General features: G+C 45.3%; 1 protein-coding gene across 5 annotated transcripts in view; it reads left to right on the forward strand.

Annotated features, from left to right (window-relative positions):
- The window catches only part of NGLY1 (N-glycanase 1), a 125259-nt gene that overhangs the window by 47365 nt on the left and 55623 nt on the right, over positions 1-22271 (forward strand). For 4 of the 5 annotated variants that reach the window (XM_029589439.1, XM_029589444.1, XM_029589440.1 and 1 more), the window contains 2 exons: positions 1148-1313; positions 16256-16475. In XM_029589439.1, the coding sequence (XP_029445299.1) occupies positions 1148-1313; positions 16256-16475 (386 nt within the window). The remainder of the gene's footprint in view (positions 1-1147; positions 1314-16255; positions 16476-22271) is intronic. The other variant, XM_029589441.1, reaches the window with a different exon arrangement.

Raw genomic sequence — 22271 nt, forward strand, 5'->3', positions numbered from 1 at the left:
TAATAGCCATTAATGGACTTCTCCTCCAAGAACTTATCCAAACCTTTTTTGAACCCAGCTACACTAACTGCACTAACCAGATCCTCTGGCAACAAATTCCAGAGCTTTATTGTGCGTTGAGTGAAAAAGAATTTTCTCCGATTAGTCTTAAATGTGTTACTTGCTAACTTCATGGAATGCCCCCTAGCCCTTCTATTATTCGAAAGTGTAAATAACCGATTCACATCTACTCGTTCAAGACCTCTCATGATCTTAAAGACCTCTATCATATCCCCCCTCAGCTGTCTCTTCTCCAAGCTGAAGAGCCCTAACCTCTTCAGCCTTTCCTCATAGGGAAGCTGTTCCATCCCCTTTATCATTTTGTTTGCCCTCCTCTGTACCTTCTCCATCACAACCATATCTTTTTTGAGATGCAGCGACCAGAATTGTACACAGTATTCATGGTGTGGTGTCACCATGGAGCGATACAGAGGCATTATGACATTTTCCGTTTTATTAACTATTCCCTTCCTAATAATTCCTAACATTGTTTGCTTTTTTGACTGCTGCAGCTGATGATTTTAAAGTATTATCTACTATGATGCCTAGATCTTTTTCCTGGGTGGTAGCTCCTAATATGGAACCTAACATAGAGGGGAGGCTGAAAAAGCACCCAAAAGGACTTCTTAAAACTGTTCTTTTTCCAGAGTTCCTGTAGGCTCCAGTCTTGAAAACAATGTGTTCTTTTTTTATTCTATGGTAAATTTCATCATACAAGCCAATTTTGGGTTCAAATCTACTATTACTACTACCATTTATTTCTATAGTGCTACTAAATGTATGCAGCTCTGTGCAAAGGAGGGTGCAATGATTCCCTCTGACAAGAACAAAAAATTACAGACACTAAAGACACCAGTCAATTAATGCTAGTGCTCTATTTTTTGAAGTGCCTGAAAAGTGGAATATAAATTAAATACATAAAATAAAAAAAAAATCTTCTGACTAGTCAGCAAATTTAGAAACTATTTAAAGCACTTCTAACCTGGAAAAGAATAATCACGCTAGTAATCGTAGCTGGGCTGATGGACTGTGGGTGACGTAGGTGATGACAGTTTGGAGTCAGTTTCTGGAGGTAGATTTTCGCATATACTTTGCTGTATTTTCACAGCAGGCATCTGAAGCAACGTTTTTCAAAACCCTGCAGTCAAACTTTCAACATGTGTTGGTATATGAAAACCCTGCTCTTCAGAAAAAGGCATTGACTATTATCCCTATCCAAGAACTGAAAAGGAGAGCTGAGCAGAAGCTTACTCAAGCCAAGGGAGTAGATCAAGGTAACAGTAACTTTGCTATGTCTAATTGTGTCATCTGTGTAATGAGCTCTGTAACCTCTGCCTTCAGTATTTATAACCGAGATATGCTGAATTCTCTTTTCTTTACCGACATTCGTCAGGGACATCATGCCGGTTTACATCAAACAAGGGAGAGGCTAAGAGGTGAAGGCAGTTACAATAAACAAGGAGCAGAAAAACTGGGAGGTGAGGAAGTAATATAACTAAAAGCAAAGAAAATAGGTATAAATAAGAAGTTATCAAATTAAACAGAGAATATAACATGAAGTAATATGAGAGAACTATTTACAAATAATGTGACAGTGAGCTGAGGAGCTGGGTGGGAATGAGGTCAGTGGATCAAGTAGTGAGTTTTGAAGAGAGAATTCAGCATGACACATGTGATTGAATTCATGTGTGTCAGCATTTTTCATGTAGTAATTAAAGGAGCACTTTAGCTAAGGCTTAGCTAAGTTGCAATGCTGTCTGAGGGTAAATAGCATTAAAACATGGTGCTTTACATCCTTGGGCAAATTTAGCTTTTTATCAAAACATATGCCGTGGGTGCTTGAGCACCCCCAATTTTGTCTCTTGCACTCTTGCATTTTGGGAACTGAAAACTCTATGCTGCAGGGCTGCCAAGGAAGGCAGGAAGGAAGCTTTTCTGTCTCCTAGTTACTGCTCCCACTGCCCTCTGCAGTCCATTGGCTTGGGGGAGGCCAGGACTGCACATCTGTCTCCTAGCTACTGTTCCCGCCTTCCCCTGCAGCCTATTAGCTGACTGTGGCATGTCTGTCCATTGGAGGACCAGAGAGCAGCAGCAGTCAGCTTCCTGAGGTGCAGTAGAGATGGGGAAGGCTGTTGATAGAAGAGCTAGAAAGAAAAAGAGGGACAGACGAGTTATAAGCAGGGTGAGAGAGGGGCTGAAAGAACTGCTGGGAATTGTTTGTAAAGGAGAGCCTGGCTGGGAGAGGAGGAGGGACTGGGAGAAGAGTTGTGGGAGAGGAGTAGACACAGGCTTATAAGGGTGAAAGGTGCAGGGAGACTAGCAAAGAAAGGTGAGTGGTTAGGTGTAGGGAACTTTAAAAGGAAACATAGGTGAAGAGGTCTGGGGAAGGAACTGTGCGGATTGGGGTAGGGGACTGATAAAGGAGGTGAACCAAGAGAAGGTTTGTGAGAAGAAAGGGGATCATGATGGAGGGAAGAGGCAAGAAAAGGTGAGGAGGGAGATGGAAGTGGCAAGATGGGATGAGACCAGGAGGAGGTGAGAGATGATAATGAACTGTGGAGAGACAGCTGGTGGATAGAAAGTGTTATACACATGGAGGAAAAATGAAAAGAAATGATAGGAAGATTAGAAAATAAGTTTTAAAAGGAAGGTCTAAGGCAGCGAGGAAACTGAGGAACAGCCAAGAGCCAGCAGAGATAGGGGATAGATTCAAACTACAGAAACAAAGGTTGGAAAACTGTTTTATTTTAAGTTTGGTGAGGATTTCTGTGCTAGGTGGGAGGCAGATGGTATCTGCCCTTGATTCCAGCATAGGCTCAAAACCTCTTTTAAAAATTGGCAGCTCCAGCATTGAGAGTGAGGGGCTGTGGTCAGGGCTTGAACTGAGATGAGCATTACTCCCTTTGCTACAAAAGTAAATATGTTCCCCTGTTATATCTCATAGGAGACAGCAGTTTTCGCTGGGGTTTCCAAATCGAGGGCAGGAAGCACCACATGTAGCCATGGCCCTGGAGCTGGGGTTATATTAACTGCTGAGCTGCTAGGGCTCAGGACATGCAAGTAGTGGATTGCCTTGTGTTACTCCGCAGACATGGGGCTGGCTCTGGACTGGAATCTGTGAGTGCCAGGAGGAGGCAGGATTAGTTCCAAAAAAAAATAGTGCCTGAGCTCAGGGACTGCAGAGCAGGGAAGTGATCCAAGCTTGTAGAGGAAGGGAATCACAAATTGAAAGGTGAATGGAGCCTGCCAATGAAAGAAAGCCTAACATGCTGATGAGAGGTGGGAATCAGTGAAGAGGTAGGTGAACCAAGCCTGCAGAAGAGGGCAGCTCGCTAAGGGACAGGTAAGGAGAAACCTGGGGAGTGCAGGGAGGGGAAGAAGAACTGGGAGGGGAACAGAGGACAGGTCAGTGGCAAATGAGCAGAGCATTCTAAGGGGATGTAGAGAGTAGAGCTGAAAGAGGAGAATTAAACTCCTCTCCCCAAATATAAAATTCAGAGCATTCCCATGCAGGAGGGGAAGAATTAAGAGTAGCGAGGTAAGAAGGGGAGAGGGAAAGTAGATCAGGAGAATGAGAGAAAAGGAAGGTTGAGAAAGTATGGTGGTGGCAGGAGCGGAAAGAGACTGATGTGGATGGACTATTGGTGGGGGTGGGGGGGAATACAGCAGGAGGGAGGAGACTTGAGAAGCTGGGACTGGAGAGAAAAATGAATTGTGGGACTTTGAGTGCTTCCCTGGCTTTTATTTTGGCCACATGAGTCTCCCATGTTCACATTACCTGCTCCTCTCTAGACATTTAATTACAAGCTGGTCAGTCATATTCATAACCCACTGTGTTCTATTTTTTTCTTTTTCTTTGGGGACACTGTAATTTGTGTTGAGTTCAGCATCCCCATTCATCTCAAAAGTTGTCTCCTATGATCAAAAGTTAATTGTTTTGTTAATTGGGAGGTCCATATTCAAAAGCTTGTATCTGGCTAAATCAGAAGTTACTTCCAGATCTACAAAGAAAATCACCCACCACAACTCTAAATGTTTAAACAAATTTACTTGGCTCGCACACCATCACTGCCATGTATATTTCACCTGCTTCAAATCCTAAACTTATGAAAATGTTTCCACAAGTTATAAATATTTAATATTTCTTTATAGATTTGGAAGTGTTCATTTAATCACCCAGTCAGGGGTGTAACTCAGAAGTTAGCCAGCTAAATGAATATTTGGGCACCTAACTGCTAAATTCTAGTCGGCTAATAAATTAGGAAGCTAAAATGTAGCCAAGGGCATTCCAGGGACATAACTGGGAGGAGTTGTAGCCAGCTATGTTAACTGGCTAACTCCAGTTTTCCTAGAATGTAGCCGAATGAACTCAGGACCAATGGGTTATGCTCCCCTGCCAGCAGATGGACACGGAGTCAGATTTCAAAGCTGACGTCACCCTAGATAAACCCCTGCAGTGACCTCAACCCTTCAGTATTTCTCCGTCTCCAGCAGGTGGTGGACACACCTATCCCTATGGGGATTGCTTTACTTTTTGGAAGGAGAAATTCTACATTTAAATTGGAAAATAAATTGAGCCCCGCTCTCCTATGGTGATACCTAAAGGTCCCTCCTCCAGTTGAGAATTCCTGAGGCGATTTCTGAGATCCCTCAGAGGTGTGCCTTGGTCCGGTAGCCGGTTCCCGGCATGGATTTGCTGCTTAAGCAGCTGAAAGGCAGCAGGTGCAGGATGCCAAGTGCAGTGATGACGGCCAAAGCCCTCTCTCCCTGCAGCCGGAGACAGTCTCTATACTCAGCCAGCAAGTGCTGAGCCCAAATAAGTAAAAAAAAAAAAAAAAAAAAAGGATTTACCTCCAGATTCAGACATGTTTGGAGGGTTTTTGGTAAGACTTCCTCCGTTCTCCTTGCTTGGCATGCCATACTGACATCATTCCTGATCTCGTTGGAATATGGTGGGCTAAGCCCTGCTTTAGGCTTGGTCAGCCCACCGTGTGGTAGGCTGCAGTGACGCTATCTTGCACACGTCTTTTTGTGTGCCGTATTGTTCTCCATAGAGCATCGGTATGTGCCATGCATGGTGGAGATTGATAGAAGGAAGTCAAGTACATGGCAATTAAACTTGATGCATTATTTTCTTTCTCTGAAGTTGTGTTGTGCTGTGCTGCAGTTTAGCAAACAAAAAACCTTACTTCTTAAATGACTTTGAGTGTCATAAATTAAGCTACAATTAGTTCAATATTCAGAATAGTAGCGAACGGAGAAGTTAACCGGCTAAATTTAGCCAGTTAACTTGTCACTGATATTCAGCAAGACAAGTCTCCTGTTGACTATACTCAGTTAAGTTATCTGGGCAGTTTATTAGGATAATTTTAATGTTATAAGAACATAATTCATGCCATACTGGGTCAGACCAAGGATACATCAAGCCCAGCATCCTGTTTCCAGCAGTGGCCAATCTAAGTCACAGGTTCTTGTCAAGTACCCAAACATTAAATAGATCCCAAGCTACTATTCCTTATTGATTAATAGCAGTTTCTGGACTTCTCTAGGAACTTATCCAACCTTTTTTAAACCCAGTTACGGTAACTGGCAATGAATTCCAGAGCTTAATTATGCATTGAGGGGTGGATTTTAAATGCCTGCGCGCCAGCGCGCCTGTTTTGCATAGGCCGCTGGCGCGCGCAGAGCCCCAGGACACACGTAAGTCCCGGGGCTTCGTAAAAGGGGCGGGGAGGGGGCGTTCCCGAAATGACGCGGCGTTTCGGGGGCGTGATGCAGCGTTTCGGGGGCGGGTCTGGGGACGTGGTGCCGGCCCGGGGGTGTGGTCGAGGCCTCCGGACCAGCCCCCGGGTCAGGTGATGGCGTACCAGATTTATGCCTGCTTTTAGCAGGCGTAAATCTGCCAACAAAGGTAAAGGGGGGGGGGTTTAGATAGGGCCGGGGGGGGTGGGTTAGGTAGGGGAAGGGAGGGGAATGTGGGGGGAGGGCAAAGGAAAGTTCCCTCCAAGGCCGCTCCGAAATCGGAGCGGCCTCGGAGGGAACAGGCAGCGTGCGCTGGGCTCGGCGTGCACAAATGTACACCCCCTTGCGTGTGCCGACCCCGGATTTTTATAGGATACGCGCGGCTACGCACGTATGTTATAAAATCCAGCGTACTTTTGTTCGCGCAAATTTTTAAAATCTACCCCTGAGTGAAAAATAATTTTCTTCAGTTTGTTTTAAATGAGTGCCCCCTAGTCCTTTTGTTGTCTGAGATAGTAAATAATCGATTTACATTTACCCGTTCGAGTCCTTTCATGATTTTGTAGACCTCTGTCATATCCTTTAATGGCTCTATTCAACATATAGGAGTAAATTTTCAAAAGCATATAAGACATTTTACTTGCGTATATAGACCCTTTGAAAATGACCTTGGGGGGGATTGTACACGTAAAAATATATGTGGAAGCAATTTCACAAAGAATTGAAAGAAGAATTTCCGGGTGCAGAGTTAGAGTAGGGAAAACATTTACATGCATACTTTCTAAAATCAAAAGTATGCACGTAAATGTGGGCATGGACATTTACACCCACTGCCATGCAGATGTAAATGTAACTATGTATGATGCACAAGGGTTCAGATGTGCCTGCCTGCGGAATTTCAAAAGAGATTTATATGTACAAATCCACTTTGAAAATTATGGCTGCCATCCACGTATATGCTGTATATGCTGATTTCATCCCAAAGCACTATGTTTTAAGGGCCTGCTTTTCAAAAGCATTTGCATGCTTAAAACTGTGTTTTACAATTATAAATGCGCTTTACCCGTGTAAATGGGTTTTTGAAAATTGCCACAATATGCTATTGAATTGTCCATAGATTTACCCACATTAAGGGGCGGATTTTAAGAGCCCTGCTCGCGTAAATCCGCCCGGATTTACGCGAGCAGGGCCCTGCGTGCCGGTGCGCCTATGTTCAATAGGCCTACCGGTGCACGCAGAGCCCCGGGACTCGCGTAAGTCCCGGGGTTTTCCGAGGGGTGTGTGGCGGGGGCGGGCCCGGGGGCGTGGTTTCGGCCCGGGGCGGTCCGGGGCCGTGGCCGCGCCCTCCGGAACTGCCCCCAGGTTGCGTCTAGGCGCACCAGCAGCCCGCTGGCGCGCGGGGATTTACTTCTCCCTCTGGGAGGCGTAAATCCCCCAACAAAGGTAGGGGGGGGGTTTTAGACAGGGCCGGGGGGGTGGGTTAGGTAGAGGAAGGGAGGGGAAGGTGAGGGGAGGGCGTTAGCGAATTCCCTCCGAGGCCGCTCCGATTTTGGAGCGGCCTCGGAGGGAACGGCGGCAGGCTGCGCGGCTCGGCGAGCGCCGGCTACACGGAATAGGCAGCCTTGCGCGCGCCGATCCAGGATTTTAGCGGCTACGCGCGTATCTACTAAAATCCCGCGTACTTTTGTTTGCGCCTGGAGCGCCAACAAAAGCACACGAACGCGCCGTTTTTGAAAATCTACCCCTAAGTGTACTTAACACAGGTAAATGTCTTTTGAAAATTCACCTGAAAAAAATTATTTTTTCTTAGCATTCAGACAGGTCACTAACCCGTCACTAACCATACCAGTGGGTTATGCACCTCTACCAGCAGATGGAGATGGAGCAAAGCTGATGTCACGGTATATATAATCCTGCACAGACATCAGCCCACCAGTATTCTCCGTCTCCAGCAGTTGGTGGACGTGCATCTCCCTACTTGGGATTACTTAAAAAAATATATAATAAAAAAAATAAATAAAAGTGTATGTGTATATATATAATGAAGGAGAAAAAAAGAGGGAAATTGATTTGCCCCGCTCTCCTGTGGTGCTACCGTACAGTCTTTCCCTCAGTCAAGTTTCCTGAGGTGATATCTGCAGATCCGTTGCTCAGACAATTGCCTCGGTCCGGTAGTTGGTTTTCCGGGGTGGACTTAGCTGTAAAAAAAAAACAAAACAGCTGAGAGGCTAGTGAGTGCAGGAAGCCAAGCACAGCAGAGAAGGCCTTTGCCCTCTCCCCCTGCAGCCAAAGACCAACTTTATACTTGGATGGGACGGGCTGAGTTTAGGTAAGGAGTAATTAAATAAATAAATGGAGTGAGGATTTCCATTCCCCTTCTGGTCTCTGAGTCTCGGCACGCCAATCCGACGTCCTTTCCCACCTCCAAGGGAGCTGGGGGATTCATGACAACTTGGTGAGTTGAGCATTCTTTTTGCCTAGGCCCCGCTCTCAGGCTTTGCTGCAAAACACTGTCCGACATCGGCTCATGCTTGTGCACCTGGGTGTGTGCCTAGGTGTGGACGCTCAGGTGGGCACCTACCTGGACCGTGTGTTGTGTGCCTGTAATGGACAGGCCTTGTTTTTGGCCGCTTTGTCCACGGTCGCTTGTGCAGGCACGTAGCTGGGCACACAGTGGTCAGATGCTTTGGGAGCATGGCACTAGTGGGCGTTTACTTTTGTGCTATTTGCCATATTCAGGTATCTCAGCTTGGCATCTTCCCGTCACTGACTTCTTTCCGCATTACTTAGTGTTTCAGGGAGAGTTTTCTCTGGCTGTATTTTGCTGAGCCTGCCCTTCTTAGCATGATGTGGGAATGAAACAGAAATTACGGCAGAAATTACCCTCATGCTTATCAGTTTCCCAAGTCTTAAAAGTCAGGGCCCTCATTGGTTACTGTTTGAATCCAATTCCCTGTTACCCCTTGCCGTTGAAGCAGAGAGCAATGTCAGAGTTGTGCTAACAGTATGTAGGCTTGTTGGTTAAGGGTAGTAACTGCTGCACCAGCAAGTTACCCCCCTCCATGCTTATTTGTTTCCACAGACCGTAAAAGTTGGGGCCCTTGTTGGTTGTTATCTGAATCACATTCCCCTAATGGCTCCGGAGGGGGACCTGTCAGAGGTATTTGGCAGGTTTTGGGGCTCCCCTAAATGTATCATCAGCGAGGGAAGATTCCTCCAGGGTTGGAACTGTATAGCACAATGTTATGGTTCTTCATAGAGATGGGTTGTCAGTTTGGATCGCCCAGGCACTGAAGATGCTGGGTGCCGAAGTCCAACAAGAATCCCATTTAGATTCCTTACGTGAAGCATTATGAATAAGAACATAAATTGCCATGCTGGGTCAGACCAAGGGTACATCAAGCCCAGGATCCCATTTCCAACAGTGGCCAATCTAGGCCACAAAAACCTGGCCCAAACACCAAGAAGATCCCATGCTACTGATGCAATTAATAGCAGTGGCTATTACCTAAGTAAACTTGAGTAATAGTAGTTAATGGACTTCTCCTCCAAGAACTTATCCAAACCTATTTTGAACCCAGTTACACTAACTGCACTAACCACATCCTCTGGCAACAAATTCCAGAGCTTAATTGTGCATTGAGTGAAAAAGAATTTTCTCCGATTAGTCTTAAATGTGCTACTTGCTAACTTCATGGAATGCCTCTGTAAAAGTAGAAACTGTCGATGCATCTGTATGCAAAGAATCTAAACTATGTCAGTATCTCTCTGTACTTTCAAAACAATATAAGTTAAATTTTCCATGTACACTCTTTCCCATCGACCTGCACTGAAGTAAGCCCACACTGATGCAACCCCCCTTTCTCGTAACTACCCTATTTTTGTTAGTAAGAGCTGCACAGAATTATGTCCTTGTGCTTTGTTCTATTTCCTTTCCCTATTCCCTTTGTCTCAGTCTTTCCCTAATAAAGTCATAAGTTAACTACCGGTACTGCAGCTGTGTTTTCCTTTAGAATAAACACCTCCTAGTCCTTCTATTAACTAAAAGTGTAAATAACCGATTCACATCTACTCGTTCAAGACCTCTCATGATCTTAAAGACCTCTATCATATGCCCCCTCAGCCTTCTCTTCTCCAAGCTGAACAGCCCTAACCTCTTCAGCCTTTCCTCATAGGGGAGCTGTTCCATCACCTTTATCATGTTGGTTGCCCTTCTCTGTACCTTCTCCATTGCAACTATATCTTTTTTGAGATGCGGCGACCAGAATTGTACACAGTATTCAAGGTGAGGTCTGATTGTTCTTGAATGGGGTGCCTCAGATGCTATTTTACAGAGTGACAAGCCTTGGTAGCGTGGAACCCCCAGATCCTGCAGAGAGAGATAGGAGTTGTGCTTCTGAAAATGGATACACTGGTGTGTGCTGTCACCAAGCAGGCGACTATCCCTGTGGAAGGGGGAGTAGCTTGAAGGAAGTGCAGGATAGGAGATTTGAGGCTATACTTAAGCAGGCCTCAAGGCAGTGGCAATGAATTGCAGATGGCCTCTTGCTGCTCCCTAGTGGATCGCTCTTCCTTGCTCTCTCTCAGGAAGTCAATGAGTCTGATTTGAATTTAGGGCAGTGCCCTACAGCCTCTCCAGTCTGGATGAGCTCGATCTCATCTGATCTCGGTAGCTAAGCAGGGTTGAGCGTCGGGTATGGCTGACAAATGGGTGCTGAGACAATCCAAAGCCTACTCTTACGAAATGGCCTTTTAAGGATCACTTTGGTTTGGGAATGAGATAAAAAAAAATAAAAAGAAATGGCAAATAGTGGGGTGAATCCTTGGTTCCTCGGTTACCAGAGGATTAAAAGCAGGCGCCACGCTTGTTCGGCATGGTATGTTGTGCTGGTGGGTTTCAAATGTTTTCGACCCTACAGAGGAGCGACTTTTCATAGGGCTTGACCTTTGGGTAGATTTGATCCTTTGTCCCAGGCAGTACAGATAGGGCATAGACTCGAGTGCCCCCCAAAACCCCTCAATGAGGGTGTGCCGACCCATTCCCAGGATCAAGAGGTAGGGGTTCACCTATCTCTCTCCCTTTTATCGGAGGTGGATCAAAATCATGTCAGACCAGTGGGACTGAAGGTAATAAGAGATGGCTATGTTCTGGAGTTACTCAGCATGCCTTTGGACGTTTTCATGGTGTTTCCCTGCAGCTCTCCGCAGAAGAGACAGACAGTGGAGTATAAGTTGTCAGAACTCCTCAGCCTGCGGACTGTTATACCAGGGCCCCATGTCTCAAGATAATTCAGGCTGATATGCCTTCACCCCATCCTGAATCTCAAAGGAGTCAACCAGCTTTTGCAAGGGACTTGTTCCTGCATGGAAACCTTATGCTTGCTGATAAGAGCAGTACAGTCGGAGGAGTTTATTAGTCTCTGGGTTGTCAGAAGAGTATCTGCATATTCCCATCCAGCTGGATCAATGGTTTTCTGCATTTTGCTTTTTTGAGGCAACATTGTCACTTTTTGAGCACTAGCCTTTGGATTGGACAACCGTGTCCAGAACCTTCTCTAAAGTCATGGGGCTGGTAGCAACAGTGTTGATAAAGGATAGCATTCTGATCCACCCGTACTTTGATGATTGGCTAATTTGGACCAAGAGCTATGAAAGAGAATTTTCAGACCCCATGCAAGGTGATCTCCTTGCTGCAGGAACTAAGTTCGATGGTGCACTTGGCCGAGAACAATCTGCAGCCATTCCAGACACTGGAGTATGTAGGCTTTGGTTTTTGACACAAAGCAAGACAGGTGTCCCTGTTGGGGGTCTGCATTCAGAACTTATGGCGGAGGTTCGACTATTAACAGAAATTATATGCCTGACTGTGTAGTTTTATATACAGGTGCGCGGGTTAATGGCAGCCATCCGAGAGGTAATTCTGTGGGCAAGGGCGCATTGCATCCTCTTCAGTGCACACTGCTTATGCATTGGAGTCCACAGTCTCAGAACTCCTTGATACGATTTCGATTACCGGTGGAGATCTGCATCTGACCCCAGTGATGGTTGCAGGTGCATCATCTAATGAGGGGCGTTCCCCTACAAATACCGGACTGGCTACTACGCATAATGGATATGAGCCTCTAGGGTTGGGAGGCTTATTGTCAGGAGTTGAAAGCGCATGGGCAATGGAGTACAGAGGAGTACCTCTGGAGCATCAATCAGCTGAAAGCCCATGCTGTTTGGTTGTCATGCTTGCAATTCATCGATAACTTGCAAGATCAAGCAGTCCGAATAATGTCAGACAATGCGACGATAGTGGCTTACATTGATTGACAGAGAGGAACCAAGAGCCAGCAAGTGTCAGGAAATAGCCCAACTCATGGAATGGGCAGAAGTACATCTTCAGGAGATCTCAGCCTCGCACATTGCAAGAAAAAAATAATGTGAGAGCCAAATTTCTCAGGGTCCAGGAAAAAGGTAATGGTGTAGCGAAGCATTCTAGCTCATGATTGGCCCATATCTAGTCTTGCTGGTGACATCACATAATGCGAAGATTCCTTGCTTCTTCAGTCCCAGGAGAGATCTGAAGTTTTGAGGCATTGATGCCCTCGTGTAGGAGTAGCCAGAAGTCAAGCTTCTATATTCCTTTTCCCCGTGACCCATGTTGGGCAGAATGATTCAGAGATTCAAGACACACACATGGTTGGTACTTCTGGTGGTGCCAGAATGGCCCAGGAGGCTGTGGCATGCAGATCTGCAAAGGCTTCTGATGGAATATCTTCTCCGATTACCAGTCCACAACATCTGAAATGGTAGGGGCCTTTTCTTCTCGAAGATCTGACTTGATTTTTGTCTTACTGAGCCTTGAGAAGGCTCAGTTGCAAAGTCTTACTGAGCCTTGAGAAGGCTCAGTTGCAAAAGCGTGTTTCAAGCACAAAAGTTATTTGCTTCCTTAGCCTGTGTTCACATTTGGCGAATGTTTTTGGTTGGTGTGAGGAATAAGGGGTTCTTCCTCATTCATTTAAAATCCCGCTTACTTTGGATTTTTGCAGGATGGGTTGTGTAAGGACTTGGCCCTTAACTCCTTGAAGGTACAGATGATGGCTCTGGCCTGTTTCCGAGGTCACTTGAATGGTGAACCCTTATCAGCCCATCTGGTTGTGGCACGGCCTTGAAAGGGATGAAGCATCTTTGTGCCCCTTGCGGTTGCCGGTGCCCATGTGGAGTCTTAATCTGGTTCTGGATTTCTGGCGGGTCCCACCTTATGACCACTGCATGATCTCTTCCTGAGGATACTTACTAGAGGACAATGTCCTGCGCATAGAGGGGTAGATTTTAAAAGGGTTACGCGCATAAGTTATGCGCGTAACCCTTTAAAAAAAAAACCTGCGCGCGCCAAGCCTATTTTGCATAGGCTCGGCGGCGAGCGCAAGCCCCGGGATGCGCGTAAGTCCCAGGGCTTTGCTAGGGGGGCATGTCGGGGGGCGGTGCAACGTTCGGGGCGTTCCGGGGGGCGTGGTTCCAGCCCAGGGGCGTTTCGGGGGTGTGGCCGAGGCCTCCGAAATCGCTGCCAGGGAATCGCGCCTCCAAAATCGCTCCCAGGCTGGGGAATGTGCACCCCATTGCGTGCGCCGACCCCGGATTTTATAAGATACGCGCGGCTACGCGCGTATCTTATAAAATACGGTGTACTTTTGTTTGCGCGGGCGTACTTTTCTAAAATCTACCCCAGAGTGGTTGAACTGCAGGCTTTGTCTTGCCGGTAACCAACTCTGTGAGTGACTGGGAGCGGTCCAGATGCGTGCTGTTCCATCCTTTTGGCCAAAGTTGGTCTTGGATGAATATCGCCTGTTACGGACCTTGAGTGTCAAGCGGCATATCATGAGGTATTGAAGGTTTCTAAACCTCTCAGGAAGACAGACCAGCTATGCATACTCCATGGTGGGTGTAAACAGGGTGAGCCAGCATTGCGGGCTATGATGTCCTGCTGGATTAAGAAGGTCATCACGGCCGCGTATGTGGATGCTGAGTAGCCGTTACCTAGTCAGGTTAGCACTCATTCCAGTAGGGTTCAGGCAGTGTCATGGGTGGAGATTAGATGGTTGTCTCCCATTGAGATTTGCTGAGCTGCATCATGGTTTTTCTTACACAACTTTACAGGCATTATCGCCTGAATGTGCAAGCCCATGAGGACACAGCTTTTGTGTGGGCGGTGTTGATCGGACCGTGGGCAGCCTCCTGCCCTGGTCAGGAGTAACTTTGGTAATCCTACTGGTGTGGATTACCCTGTCTGAATGCTAAGAGAGGAGAAATTACTACTTAACTGATAATTTCCTTTTCTTTAATGATGACAGGATAATCCATCTTCCTGCCCTTGGCTGCCAGATGGTGGTGTTATTGTTCTCCTGAGTGACTGCATTTCTGGGGATTACTGGTAAGTGTCAGATCCACTCCCTAGATCAATAATATTACACTCTGTCTGACTTCAGTGGGGGGGGGGGGTTTCTGTTAACTGAATGTTTGAATGGTCATCTTAATGGTTATGCTCATGTATTCTTTAGTTGTCCACAGTTGGCTTTTGCAGAGAATACTGGCGGTCCTAGGTCTGTACAGGGGAATATATACAATGACGTCAGCTTGCTGCATCTCCATCTGCTGGTAGAGGTGCATAAGCCACTGGTGTGGATAACTTGTCCTCATTAAAGAAAAGGAAATTAACAGGCAAGTAGTAATTTCTCCTTATGATTGGCATAATGTTTTATGGGATGTTTTAAGATTATGATTTTATTGCTATCTTATGGAGCACTTTAATTTTGTTAGTTTTGTCTGACTGTTCTATCGTGTTTCATTTTGTGTTATGATTGTAATACAATGCTGATTTATATTTTTTATGTAAATGCTTTGATTTATATTTTGATTTTATACTTGGTATATGTTGTTATACTGTCTATGCATAATTATTTGTCAGTTGAAATCTGCATAAAATATCAAAGATTTGCAGAATACAAATTAATTAATGGAAAGGCTGTATATTAAATTTACTGATCTAAATGACCCCAATATTCATAACTTGTTGAATGCTACTTATCCAGATAAATAGTGACTTATCTGACTAAGTGGCGGCCACTGAATATCCGGCTATGTTCAGCAACCGCCATTTAGCTGGATAAGCATTTATCGGACGAAGTAGAAAGCTGGATAGGTCAGGGCAGCATTGGACAGATAGGGGATGTGCTACTTATCTAGTTAACCTTGCCAGGTAAGTGCCAATATTCTGACTTATCTGGTTAAGTTAACCAGATAAGACTTACCTAGCTGAGTAGTGCCAAATATGAGGATATTCAACAACATAGCTGTGCTGCTGAATATACCATGTAAGTTAGATAAGTCTTATCCGGCTAACTCACAGGCCGATACAATACAGTGCGCTCCGGTGGAGCGCACTGTTAACCGGCATTTAATGCGCGTTTTCGACCTGCTAGCTTTACCCCTTATTCAGTAAAGGGTACTAGCACGTCGAAAACGCACGTCCAAACCCCCCCCCCCCCCCCCCCCCCCCCCCCCGAGACTAATAGCGCCCGCAACATGCAAATGCATGTTGATGGCCCTATTAGTCATTCCCACGCGATACAGTAAGTAAAATGTGTAGCCAAACCACACGTTTTACTTTAAGAAATTAGCGCCTACCCAAAGGTTGGTGTTAATTTCTACCGGCACCGGGGAAGTGCACAGAAATGCGGTAAAAACTGCTTTTCTGTGCACCCTCCGACTTAATATCACGGCGATATTAAATCGGAGGCCCCAAAAGTTAAAAAAAAAAATTTTAAATGGACCTGCGGCTCGAAAACCGGACGCTCAATTTTGCCGGCGTCCGGTTTCTGAACCCGTGGCTGTCAGCGGGTTTGCGAACCGATGCCGGCAAAATTGAGCTTCAGCTGTCAAACTCACTGACAGTCGCCGGTTCCGTCAAAAAAGAGGCGCTAGGGACGCGCTAGTGTCCCTAGCGCCTCTTTTTACCACGGGCCCTAATTTAAATAAATTAAGTTACTGAATCGTGCGCCGGGAGAGCAGGCGCTCTCCCGCGTGGTTTATTGTATCGGCCCGTTAGCCAGATAAGTGTAATATGGTTTTAGGCTGAAAAATGTGGCAAGTTGAACTTATTGTGACTTACTGTGTGGTGTTGAATTATTTGTCATAGCTTACAAGATCTTGCATCACATGTTTTGGAGACTGCGTTATTGCACATACCTCATCTTCTTCATGCTTTCTTTTGCTGCTATGTCGTGCTGAAGTTTTCCCCTAAGCCAGATTGCTTCTTAGCATTCTGATTCCTGCTCTGAGAGAATACATGTTTTAATTTGAGCTCTTTGCCGGGTCCTTGTTTTTAGATTCCTACTCTATATGGGTGATGATATCAAAAAGCTGAGTACTAAAGTTTGCAGTTGTCTGCTTTCCCTACTCTTATGTGCTGTTGCTTTTCATTTTCTTCCAGATACAAGTGTGAATCTGGAAGATATCCTGTTACTTGAACTCTTGCTTTGGTTTAAAAGTGATTTTTTCCAGTGGGTTAATAATCTTCCATGCAGTAGGTGTGGAGGAGAGACACAGTCCAGGGAAGGGTTGTCACCTTCTGCAGATGATCTGAGATGGGGAGCTAACCGTGTGGAAAATCATTATTGTGATACTTGCCAACTCAGCAATAGATTCCCAAGGCAAGTATTTTATCAATATATATTTGTATGCTAGACCCTAAATTCTCTTTCATATTACACATAGGGGCCTGTTTACTAAACATAGGCATTAAATACCCATGCTCTTGCTTTTAAATTTAAATGAGCTGATATGTAAATTATCTAATAAGCTTATTTAATTTCATCCTGAATCCATGTTAATTCTGCTATTAACAGAAAATTACTATGTCTTGAGGTGTAGTTGATGTTTTTGCATTAAAAGCATATGTTAACCTGTTTCAGTGAATCTTATTGGCGCATGTTACTGCACTATGGAGGTAATTTTCAAAAATAGTATATGTCATAGCAATTTCCAAAAGTCCACTTTAGCACATTTTAAGCATGTAAATCCTTTTAAAAATTATCCCCCATTTGCTAAAGGATGGAAAGTCTATTAGTGAATAGTGCATTAAACACATTTCAGTAAACAGGCCTCATAGTTTGGTGAAGATGCTGTAATTGGCATGTGACTGGTTGTAATGAGTGGATGCGTATCCTCCTGCATCCCTTGTGCCCAGTATGAGGACAGTTCTTAAAGCCATTTGCCTGGGTAAAATGGCCTGCCTGAATATTGCCTTCCTCAAGATGGTTAAAGAATATGCATGAGATTCATGATAAGTATATTTTTAGCCATATTGAAAAGGGGCATTTCCAGGGGCAGTGAAGTTCACATACAGACTAGGATGTTCAAATCTACAGAAAGCACATGGAGAGGGGCCAGTCAGGGACTTAAAGCCCACCTTTCAATAGTCCAGCTCTTGCACTGCCCTTGGCCTGCTGATTTATCTCTGCACATGAGAGGCAGTCTGGGGAGAAGTTTATCATAGGAAGGGAGCTGGGTCCAAGCAGGATCATAGGAGGGGAGATAGGGGTCAGAGGAACACATTTGGATGATAGGGGGACCAAGGTGGATCGTAGTAATGAGGAGCATCAAGGAAAGGAGGATCGTAGTAATGAGGAACATATGGAATGGTAGAGGGAAGACTATGGAAGATGAGAGAGAAGGAGATAACCACTTGGGGATACAAGAATTGAGGGAAGGTTGATGGGAAGAAGAGGAACGTGAGATTGTAAACCCTCTGTGGTTAGAGAAATACCTACAGTACCTGAATGTAATCCGCTTTGAAGTGCTGAAAAAAATGCAAAAAAGCGGAATAAAAAAAATACAGCATATGGGGTAACAGAGACTCGACAGGAGGAAGAAAAGGGGAAGGATTAGAAACTTGCAAGTTGATTTGAGAGGAAATAGGAAAAGAAAGAATTTAGGGAAAATAAGGGGTATCAGAAGAGCAATTTGGGGGAAGTATGAGAAGCAAAAGAGGAATGTGAGAATGCCCAGAGTTGTCATACTTAGGGGTAGATTTTCAGACCTATGCCCGATTTTATAACATGCGTGCGCATGTTATAAAATCAGGGGTCAGCGCACTCAAGGGAGTGCACAATTGTGCACCTTGCGCGCGTCGAGCCGCGCTGCCTTTCCCCGTTCCCTCCCACTCCACCTCCCCCGTCCTTTTCCCCCCTACCTTTTTCTTTTGTTTTCCTCTATTTCAAAACTTACTTCAGCCCTGGGAGTTGCGCGCGCTGGCCGCTGTGCCGGGAGCTTCTGACCCCGCCCCACCCACACCCCGTCCCCGGATTGGATTTACGCACATAGAGCTTTGAAAATCCGGCCCTTAGTGTCTGCATCATTGTTCCATGTACGATCAAGTTGCTTTGACAACAGATTTTTTCTTTTTGTAGCTTGTATTGATTATATCCTATATTATGAGTTATTTCAGAGGTTTTACAGATGCATCTTTCTCAGTGCTTAAATTCATCCCTTCTCTATTATTGATTCATCATTGTCCTTCTGGTATTGAGTTTCCAAAGCCTGGATAACCTTTAATCATTCATATAATGGGAGCATTTTACCACCATAGAATCTGTTTATGGCACTCTTTCTTCAGACATGTTTTGAGCTCTGCATTTTTTTCTGATTCTCTTCAATTTAGTTCCCAATCTGTCTAGATGCCTCATTTTGTATCAGTGTGTTTTAACATCTAGTTTAAATATAGCTTTTATGGACTTATTTTCATTTCTGAGTTAAATCTTACATAACCTTGAGCCCTGCTTTCAGAAGGGTTCCTTCTTTCTGTTGCTTTTTATATGCATGCTTGTGTTGCAGTGCTGTATTCTACATAACCTTTCTAATTTTCCTTTAGTCTGTTGTGTTTTAAGTAACTTTGTATATTTTATAGAGTACAATTCCATTTCCTGCCTGAGACTGTTTTATTTCAGGAAGCCTTCCCTGAGAATGACCTTTATACTTGCTGATCCCCATTGAAAATACTTTCCTTTGGGGGGAAAAAGGACAGCTGATATCCTGAAATAACTATTTTTTGGAGGAAGTATTGTGGAATTGCATAGCTTCTCCACCGCCTTTTTATTTGGAGGACAGTTTTGAAAAGCCCTTTATCTGGATGAGAGGGTTAGCTGGCTGAACCTTGCCCTTCCTGTACTTGGCTACATGAATGCGCATTCCACTAATGGATGTAGCTTTACTTGCATAAAGAGGAGGTGTTATGGGGGGGGGGTTAAATTGGGGGAGGAATATAACATGCATCAATTGTATTTTCAAATCTACACGTTATCTTCCCCAACTGCGACTTAGACCAGACATTAAATGACCAATTGTGCAACCGCAGGAGCCACGTGGCAGAGACCGCCACATTATATTCTGGGCGGATGTGCGCATCAAGTCATACAAGGCATCCGCAATGTAGGCTACCCGAGCCTCCAATCACTCTGTCAGCTTGGTCATGAGAGAGGTCCCTCACCACCCCTGCAACCTGGAATTCTTTCACCCAGCGTAAGCAAGCATGTGCTGAATGCCATGCACCAAGTCTTCAAACATCTTCTTAAGATGTATCTTCAGCTTCTGATCCCAAGTGTCCTTTAGCACCACTGAACCCCGCTACCAGAATGGTAGTCGTCCTAGTGACAGCCAAGACTGACACATCCACTTTGGGCAGTTTTAAGAGCTCGAATACGTCCTCCGTGGATATAGCTTTGCCATTGTCTTACTGACTTTCAACCCAGCTTCCAGAGTATCTCACTCCTGGACTACCAGCTTCTTAACGGTCAGATGGAAGGGAAGGGTCTTCACTGGGCATTAGAGCCCATCCATGATGGGATCAATTCTTCATGCTCTGACTCATCCTGGACCTCCTTACTACCCAGCTCCTTTAATACCTGGGGAATCGGGGGGGGGGGGGGGGGGACAAGTCTTCCCTCTGGAAAAGACAAAACCAGTCTGGGATCATCCTCCTCCATCACTAAAATCTCATCTTTCCCGGCGGAATCATCATCCTCTTCGTTATCCTGTGGAGATTGTGATGAGTGATCGTCCTCATCCCCTGAGCCCTCTAAGTTCTCCGACTGCTCTGCAATCCTGCTCTTTTGACTGGGGGTATGCAGGAATCCTCTGACTCGCCCTCCCCCCCCCCCCCCCAGTGAAAACCTTGTGTGCCTTACTTGGGCATGAGAGACTTCTAGAGCCCCAGGGCATTTTCCCCAGTTCTCCTTTCTGGCCAAATAAGATGGTAACTTAAAACTGGCGCGCAGGTGCACGCTGGCATGCATACATCGACCTGCACCCAAGGACATCGCCATTGTATAACCTACGCGTGCATATATGCTCATATTATAAAATAGCTTGGCCACGCCCACGTGCGCCAAATTCCACTTCTACCACCTAAATTTTAAAAGGTGCACATGCTGAGACTATTCACAGTTTTACCAGCTTGTCCACAGTTCACCCAGTTAAGAGAGAGAGGTCCTCCAAACTCACCTAGTTTAATAGCCTTCACTCCCCAAAGTTAGCTCCAACCCTTAAAACCCCGCAGATCAGCCTATTTTTCTTTATTTTTTAACTTGCAGAGTTAAGTGGCAGGGTGCCTGGGTGCGTGCCAAGGCCCTGCACGGCTGGGGATAATGGTGGAGGGGAAGAAGGCCCCTCCTACGCTCTTTCCAGCATTGCACTAGATGACTCTAAAATGGCTGCCGTTCCCACGCTGCCAGGTGGTACAGTCTTCGCAGCCTCTGCCGAATGGGTGGATTTCTTGCTTCTGTCCAACAACCCAGGGTAGCGGTTCCCAATCCTATCCTGGGGACCTCCAAGCCAGTCAGGTTTTCAGGATATCCACAGTGAATATGCATGAGAGAAAATTTGCATGTTATGGAGGCAGTGCATGCAAATTTTCTCTCATGCATATTCATTGTGGATATCCTGAAAACCTGACTGGCTGGGGGGTCCCTAGGACAGGGTTGGGAACCATTGATCTGGGGGACACTCAGGAACTGCCAGATGTAGATTGGAGTACCCTTTTTGCAGAATTCACAAGAAGTAGAGAGATATAGGATGCCCTTCAAAGGCACTGCTCACACAAATGGTAATGGAACTCACAAGGGAGAGTATGATACGCAACCTAGTGCTCATTAATGGGGATAATGTCTCTAATGTCCAGCTTGGGAATGGGCGCCAGGTTGGTGGAGTGAATTGCAAACTGGTAAACTGACCGGTGACAGCTGTAATGGTAAGTGGAACCTACTCTGAAGAGAGAGCAGTGTCTAGTAGAGTGCCACAGGGATCTGTTTTGGGACTGGTTCTGTTCAATATCTTTGTGATCGACATTGCGGAAGGGATAGAAGATTGTTTGTGGAATATACTAAAATCTGCAACAGAGTGGGACCCGCCTGAAGGAGTAGAGAGAATGAAGAGTGAATTAAGAAATCTTGAAGAGTGGTCAAAGATTTGACAGCTGGGGATTCAATGCCAAAAAGTGCAGAGTCATGCATCTGGGGTGCGATAATCCAAAAGAACTGTATGTATTGGGGTGTGAAAGACTAATGTGCATGGACTGGGAGGAGGGACATTGGGGTGATAATGTCTAGCAATCTGAAGGCAGCAAAGCAATGTGACAAGGTGATAGCTAAAGCCAGAAGAATGTTAGGCTGTGAGGAATTATCAGTAAGAAAAAGGAAGTGATAATGCCCTTGTTACGTGTCCTTGGTGAGGCCTCACCTGGAGTACTATGTTTAGTTCTGGAGACCATATCTCAAAAAGGATAAATACAGAATGGAGGCAGTCCGGAGAAGGTCAACCAAAATGGTGTGGGGTCTGTATCGGAAAATTTATGAGGAGAGACTGAAAGATCTGAATATGTAAACCCTGGAAGAGAGGAGGTGCGGGGGAAATATGATACAGACCTTCAGATACCTGAAATGTATTAATGATACATGAAATTCAAACCTTTTCCATTGGAATGGAAACAAAACTAGTGGTCACTAAATAAAACTCCAGGGGAATGACTCAAAACCAACATCAAGAAATATTTCTTCATGGAGAGGGTGGTAGATGCCTGAAATGCCCTTCCAGAAGAGATGGTGAGAACGAAAATAGTAAATGAATTCAAAAGGGCATGGGATAGACACTGCTTTTGACGCAACTACAACATCATTCTCTGCTTCAGTGGTGGGAGGGAAAGGGGGAATTGGATTCAGATGACAGCCAAGGCTGGGCCATGATTTTTATGGTCCAGGGTATTGCTGCACAGACATTAGGGAAAAAGCAGAGGACTGCTTCTGTGGCCAAGTCCAAAAGCAAAGCATGTACAAGCAGCATGGTCTGCATTATCAAGAAGGCTGCTTACCCCATAAGAATGTTGCTAGCAGTAATTTTGTTATGGCTTTGATTGTTAATATTACTACCCTTAACATAAGGCTTGGGGGTTACCCTAA

Source organism: Rhinatrema bivittatum, chromosome 2 (genome assembly GCF_901001135.1).
Source record: "Rhinatrema bivittatum chromosome 2, aRhiBiv1.1, whole genome shotgun sequence".
In the NCBI taxonomy this organism is placed as follows: Eukaryota; Metazoa; Chordata; class Amphibia; order Gymnophiona; family Rhinatrematidae; genus Rhinatrema; species Rhinatrema bivittatum.